The sequence below is a fragment of the Choloepus didactylus genome, chromosome 27, assembly GCF_015220235.1.
Source record: "Choloepus didactylus isolate mChoDid1 chromosome 27, mChoDid1.pri, whole genome shotgun sequence".
Lineage (NCBI taxonomy): Eukaryota > Metazoa > Chordata > Mammalia > Pilosa > Megalonychidae > Choloepus > Choloepus didactylus.
Genome location: NC_051333.1, coordinates 25,726,635 through 25,734,245, shown reverse-complemented (window position 1 = coordinate 25,734,245; position 7,611 = coordinate 25,726,635). Strand labels below are relative to the sequence as shown.

Here is a 7,611-nt window from a genome sequence, read left to right as displayed (position 1 = left end):
GGGCTGTCAATTTTTCTCTATTGCAAGGGGGTGCTATTGACATTTTTGGCAGCACATTTCTTAGTGTGTGTGCTTGTGCCCCTCTCCCAACTGAGCATCATTTGGCATTCCTGCTCTATGACCATCACCACCCCAATGCCAGCAGCACTTTCCAACCACTGTTAACAATCAAAAGACCACAGATAACTCCTAGGGTAGAAGTACTGCTGCTGGTTGAGAATCACTTATGAAAGATTGGCTTCGTTGATGAAAACAATGCTGCTTCAAATATGACTCCTGAGGATGAATCTGGACCCGACATCATGGGATTGAGAACATCTTCTTGCCCAAAAAGGGGGTGTGAAATGAAACAAAATAAAGTTTCAGTGGCTAAGATGGAGTCGAAAGGTCACTCTGGTGGGCCCTCTTACGCACTATATAGATAACCCCTTTTATGGTTTTAATGTATTGGAATAGCTAGAAGTAAGAAATTATCAGACAGCAACCCAGTTGCCTGACTCTTTAAGACAATTGTATAACAGTGTAGATTACAACGGGTGACAAGTGTGATTGTGAAAGCCCTGTGGATCACACTCCCTTTATCCAGTGTATGGATGGATGAGTAGAAAAATGGGGCAAAAACTAAATGAAAAATGGTGGGGGTTGAATTTGGGTGTTCAACTTTTATTTTTGATTCTTATTTTTACTTTTTCTGATATAAGGAAAATGTTCAAAAAACAGATTGGGATGATGAATGTGCACAACTATATAATGGTACTGTGAACAGTTGATTGTACACCACAGATGATTGTATATGTGAATATATCTCAATAAACTGAATTAAAAAAATGTTGCTTCAATTATAATACCACATATTGCAAACAGAACAAGATTATCTGAGAAAGGCCATTCCAATTACAGGGGCGGGGTGAGGGGGTGTGCAGAAGCTCATAGAATCTAACAGTTGGAAGGACCTTCAGAACTTATCCAGTCCAACTATCCTAATTTTATAGATGAGAAAACAAATGCTCTAAGGAGTTTAAATGACAGGCCCATGTTTGTTGCATGGCTAGGAAATGACAAGGATAGACTTCAATCCTAACTTCTAGTCCAGTACTTCTCCCACTACACCATGCTAACTCCCCAGCTCAGTACACATGCATGAATATATTAGTTCAGCTGCTCCAGTTATGTCCAAAGGAAGGAATTATTTTAAACTCTTACATAGGATAACAAAAGAACTCACCCAGGGAGGGAAGGCTGCATTCCCTTGAACGTGTTTTTGATACAGTGTAAGGATCATCTTGTATTCTCTTTGCCTTTGAAAAGCCATTATGATGATAAGAGGAAGAACTTCAGGTATAGAAAATGCGTTTTAATAGCCTAACTGATGGTGCTTAGTGAATCTTGGTTCTAAAGGTACCAAAGGAGGAAGCCAAAGTTCTTAAACTGCTGCACACTTTTGACAAGGAAGATCTATTTTTGTCTTCCGATCCACATTTATGACCTAAGTCAGGTAAATACACCTGATTTACTTTAACATTTATTATGCAGACAGTCTGTTTAAGCACAGTGGTTTCAGATGTACAATAACTTGTACAATGGTTTATTCCCAAATATGCCTTAGGCAGAAAAAATGTTTTTTTCCTATATAGTTCCTTGCTATAATAAATATGTAATATAAATTTCTGCAAACTTCTATTTTTTACATTTGTAAACTACAAACTTTAAAAAATGAACTTATTATGGAGTTTGTATTTTATTTTGCATACTCAAGGTGAGAATTAAGTTTTAAAGAAACGTGTATTTTATCTGGTTAAAAAAAAAAAAAAAACACTCACCCCAATTTGCCAGGCTCTGAGGATTCATTCAACATTGCTCCTAAGTTTAACAACATTTTTTTATTATCACACTAAGTTCGACTAAGAAAGAATTTTAGGAATTTAAAAATATACATTAGCAAAGTTACTACAATAGTAGTATCCTAAAGAAGTCATGATGCCGTTAGTTCCTGGTACCTAAAAAAAAAAATAGCCAATCACAAATTTAACCTCAAAAAGCTGTCAGCTTATAACACTAACCTTATGGTATAGTTTATATGGTACCTTATTGGTATGTGGTATCATGTCATATTGGTATAGTTTTAATAGGCTGTGGGCATTGGGCAATATGAAAAAATAGCATGATAGAAACCATTAATTTCTCCCTCAAGTATTCACAAAACAGAATCTGTTGCAAAATAGCCAACAAACCTAAACATAAACCAACATCTTTTGGCCTTATGAAGGGAGGGGGCTTCAAGTGAGATGCTTCAAATGTTAATGTGAAATACTATATATTGCTCATGAATAATGACATAATTTCCCTACTTTTAAATTAAACAATACCACGCCCCCCTTGGTCATCTAAATGTACACAAAAGGTCAGAAAGCCTACCATTTAAAATAGAGAACATATCAAAAATAGAAAATCAGCAATGTTTGGCACTTTTAAATGCCTTGTATTTATTTAGGTACTTTCTAAAATGTCATTATCTGGTGACCTAGAACACAAAATCCTGTTTTTATGTGTTCCACCAATCATCACACCAGCTAATTTTATTTCTAGCATGGTAAAACTGAACCAAGGACTAATATTTGTCTTAACAAGCATAGAAAGTCAATATTTTCTTTTTGTTACACTTAGCTGCTGACATGAAAGAACAGAATGCTGGTCAGTATGTTCCCTTTAGACAGAGCTAACCAGTTCATCTAGTTTGCTGTTTTATAAACGCAGACGTGATTACAATGTGGACCTAGTAGAGTTACTGGCCCACCTCCAAACAGACACAACAAACCTATCAGAAAGTAGCCATGATTCTCAAGACACAAGTAATGATTCTTGACAAAGGGCACTGTACCCTCCTGGTTCCCAAGGAGAATATCAGACCTTGATTTCGTTTCACCTGTATAGTTGGAAGGACTGGAAGAAAAAACAGGGTGTTAACTCTAATAAGCTCTCCCTATGCCTCACTCACCCATCCTCTTTATAAGGTGAAACGTGCTGATTGTAAATACAACTGGAAAAAACACCTCAAAATGTTACCACTACAGAAACAAAACTAGCAAGATCATTTTTGCTCAAGGATGGTATTAAGTCTCAGATTCACTATTCTCTTTCTGCCTCTTACAGGGCAGGAATGGGACCTTCCCGGACATGAGTACTCAACTTCAGAACTAAGGAAGTAACTCCAATTTTGGAAAACTTCTCTCAGATAATATGCCCTACTGCCTCAAAACTAAAGAACTGTAAGCACTTATATACATACTAACATACTCCCACCACATGACAGGAATAAAATTCTTGGCATGTCACATAGGCAGGAAACCAGTTAGCAGAGCAGAGGCTAAATCCTCAGAGGTGCTACCTCATTCAGGACTCTTTCCCATAAGATTACATTCAACATTACCATTCTCATTACAGAGTAGAGGGAAAAACACATACCTAGGACTCACATTCAAAATAGAAGACTGAGTCAGCGGAAAAAGGAAACCTGAGTATCTTGTTTGCCAGTTCCATGAATACCTCTCAGGACTTGAGGGTGACTAGTTAATTTTACCTCATCCTAACCATGGGCTTCATGGGACCTGTGTCCCTGACACAAAGAAGGAATCAAATATTTGGACAAGAAAATAAATGAGAAAGTCAATTATAGATTTACACAAATGTCTTATACCAGTTGGTAATTTTTAATTAAAATCAACCATCAGAGACACGGCACCTTTCAAGTCTATGACTGAGTTTAACAATGTTTACAATGGCTTTATTACGTGAATGCTTGAAAGCAGTCAACATTAAATTCAATTTTTTTCACATTAATGTTGACAAATACATTATTAGCAATTCCTAGTTTCAAATCAACCAACTTGAAGTACAAAAGGCTTGCTCTCAAATAATTCTTCTGAGGTGACATGAAGACTGAGAGAAACCTATGACTTGAGTCCAAGTCTCTAACCAACAATAACTACATCATCACTGGTGAATTCATATGAAGGAACTTCAAGGTTAAGGGGGGCAGGCCCCTTCCTGATCCTGCCAGAAGCATCATAATGTGACCCATGGCAAGGGCAGTAGTAACCACCAAAATCTCCTGCATTTGCAATGGGTACACAACCAAGGTGAGTGCAAACACCTATCAAGATAACCCATTCAGGTTTCTTTACTCGTTCTAAATCATGCTGTGGGTCCCTCAATTGGGACACTTCTACTGCAGCTTCCTGGTCAATTTCCTTCTTGGTTCTATGACGCACAAACAGAGGTTTGCCTCTCCATTTGAAAGCCATATTCTTGCCTTCTGGAATATCTGATAACTTGATTTCGATTTGCGACATGGCCAACACATCAGCTGAAGCACTCATGCTGGAAACAAACTGGGAGACGACATTCTTGGCTGCATATGCGACAGCCACAGTACTTGTTGCAGTTACCAAATAGGAGAAGCCTTTTCTAGCTTCACTGCTCTCTTTTGAAGACTTTGTACTGTCTAACACTTCGGTACGACGGTAGTCAGAGAAGTCAGGCACTCTGATGTCTGTATGGGAATAACGAACAGAAGCAGGGACTGCAAAACACAAGGTTGAAAAACACAATTAGATCTAAGTACCCTAAAGGGAGTATACATCAGAAAACAGACCTGGATGGACTCACAAAAATCAGTCTAAAAATGTGAAATGTGGCACTCACTGGTCTCAGAATACTGCCAGCATATAAAATACTAAGAACTAAATGAAATCAACTACTGCCTATCCTACTGGTATGAAAATATAAGATACAATTTGTAAACTGTGCTCCTCCTGGATAAACACTGATTCTGGATTCATATAATCTCAGTGTAAATGACCTTAAAAAGTTAACTAGCACTGTAAACAGCAACATTTCAAAGTTTCTGAAAATTCAGCCTGCTAAGACACATAATACATTTATGCTAAACACCTCCCATACTCTCTGGCTTAGAAGAGACCCTAAAACGCATCTATTCCAACTAGTAGGTGATATGATCACCTTATTAAGGCAATTGTTTAATCTCATCTTCCTATCTATGTGCTTTCCCAAAGGCATTTTTAACAAAACTGAGGGGTTTTTTTAGGTCAAGCTCTGATGTGCCATGGAAATTTTCTGTATTAGAGATGCTACCATGTTGCAACCTTCTTCCTCAACTCAAAGATCTTCTCCTGATCCAACCTTCCCATCCCACACTCATTACTACCCACCTTTCCATGAACCATCTAGACAGGAGATTTTAATGTGAATTTGTGCTACAAACTAAAGGCATGATTACAGAAAAAAAGATTGGGTCATCTTATGGTTCTGTTGTTTGCCTGTCCTTAGAAAAGTAGTTCTATAAATCAGGTAATGTCCCCATTTTTGGAAAACACCCTTTAGCCACTTGATAAATTTCAAAAATGCTTTTCACTTTTCCTATTGAAATTTTCTCCTTCCCTGGTTTCAGCCCTGGACAGTTTTGCCAAAACCCACTGATGGTCCCTAACAAATTCTGACTTTATTCATTCACAAATATTGTGAACTATGTATGCAAACTCCAAGTGGGACGTTGGACTTAGTAGGAGATAGAAAAATAAAGGAGACATTTGCCATGCCCTCAAACTGAAAGTTAGAGGAATCCACCAATAACACAATACAGCAATACAGAATAGAAAGTGTTATGTGCTATAAAAGACATAAAGAAATCAGAAAATATAGTTTTATTATCCTGACTCCTGAACTGAGGTTGAAAAGATGGGTAAGACTTGGACATGTGGAAAACTGAGTAGGAAGATCATTAAAAGTGCAGAGAATAGGATTAATGAAAGCAGAGTAAAAAAAGAAGGGGGCAACCTGGTGAGCATATAGGGCAAAGGTCACAAACTCAACTGTCAATGAGGCCAGGAAGGTAACACACAATGAATCAAGGAGGCCTGGAGAGGACTGTGGTAAAGTGGAGATGAGCACTTGCTTCAATTAAGTGGGGCAAAGCAAAGCACACTAGAGATTTTCCCACATAGAAACTAGAGACTGGTGATGTCAGTTTTTGACCCAAGAAATCTTTCCAGTTTTTTAAAATTGTGCAGTATGGATGCCAGTCCATGACTTTCAATACAAAATGAGTCAAGAACTGAAATGGGAGACAAGGCACATAAGAAAAACTGGAATCTGCTGAGAGTGAGTGTGGAATACTTTAGCTAAGTGCTAAGACAGTCTTGTCTAACCCATGCTCTGTCAGGACACACTATCTTCTTGCAAGTCACTTCACTTTTTGGAGTCTGTTTTTTTTTTATCTGTAAAATGGTAATATCATTAATCTCTGCCTGTTCTTGAGGACTACCTAGATGACAGTATGAAAACCCTTTGGCCAAGTGCCTGAAAACACTGCTGCCAAATTGGAGCTGACGTTGGAGGGCTTGTGTATTTTACTGTTGTTTTGGGGGGAAGGCAGTTGGGAAGGACACTGAAGAGATCCGTCGCGGTGAGGTGGCGATTTCCCAAATATTAACAGCAGCTCCTACTATTTTACCATGTATTAAGTGCCAAAAACTGTGCCCCTGACAGATGGAATTTTTCCCTCTCAGCCTCACAATGGTGATACAACCATTAATCACATTTCATAGGTGAAGATAAACGTTTAGAAATTTGCCCAAGGTCACTCGACCTGTAAGTAGCAAAATCACTGTCGGGCTTTGCCGCAAGTACACTCCAGAGCTCTTCAATTTAACCAACGAGATACACAGTTCGGCTTTGCTGCAAGCAGACTGCAGAGCTCTTCAATTTAACCGATAAGATGCACAGTTCAACTTGTGATTGGGAGCCCCGACTGGACTTCAAGGTTTGGAACAGAGCCCTGGACTCCCCCGACGGAAACTCTCCCAGAGGCCCGGAATAACAGAACTGTACAGTCACCCGAGACTGCCCATCCCAACGGCGACCCTACAGAGATATGGACGCCGAGGGCAAGGGAGGTGCCAGGACCTGTGCAAGGTCGCCCAACCCGGCATCCTGAATCCCCTCAGTCTCCATTTTCCCGCATACCCACGCCCTCCTCGGCAGCTCCCTGAGTCCAAGGCCAGAGTGAGCGAGAAAGAGGGGACCCCTCAGACCCGGTCGCTCCCCTCAGCCCGGCTCACCATTGAGGCCCACGGAGGCGACCAAAGGCCGGCCCGCGGCCTGGCCACTCAGCGACTCCCGGCACAGGAAGGGCCGTTTCACGTCCAGCACAGGCAGCTCCGAGGTAGCGGGCACCGCGGCCTGCACCAAAGGACGCAGCGCGCCCGCCACCCCGCGTGCCGTGGCCGACAGGACGGGCGCGAAGGGGCCCGAGCGGGCGGCGACCGACAACATGGCGACTCCTGCTCCAACAGCCAAACCGGTGACAGGGACGACCTTCCGCCCGCGGCGCAGGCGCGAAGAGGCGCGCGTCCGTGACGTCTGTGCGCCGCGGATACGGAGTCCGGTAGGGCGGGGTGAGCCAGGGGACGCGCTGCGTTAGAGGCGGGGCTCCGGAGCCTCGCTGGGGGCGGGGCGGAAGCAGGAGGCGGGGTTTGTTCCCGCCCCGTCAGGCGCCTCTGGGTCTGTCTCCAGCGTCTCAGAAGGGGGACATTA

At 41.4% G+C, this 7,611-nt stretch overlaps 1 protein-coding gene across 1 annotated transcript; it reads right to left on the bottom strand.

Moving 5' to 3' along the window:
- Positions 1 to 3,670: 3,670 nt before the first annotated feature.
- On the bottom strand, positions 3,671 to 7,411 carry LOC119521389 (cytochrome b-c1 complex subunit Rieske, mitochondrial). Its single transcript, XM_037819599.1, has 2 exons — positions 7,137 to 7,411; positions 3,671 to 4,579 (listed from the first exon to the last, which is right to left on the bottom strand). The coding sequence occupies exons 1-2, from the start codon at positions 7,348 to 7,350 to the stop codon at positions 3,969 to 3,971; spliced, it is 825 nt and encodes a 274-aa protein (XP_037675527.1). The 5' UTR covers positions 7,351 to 7,411; the 3' UTR covers positions 3,671 to 3,968.
- Between the last annotated feature and the right edge of the window lie 200 nt (positions 7,412 to 7,611).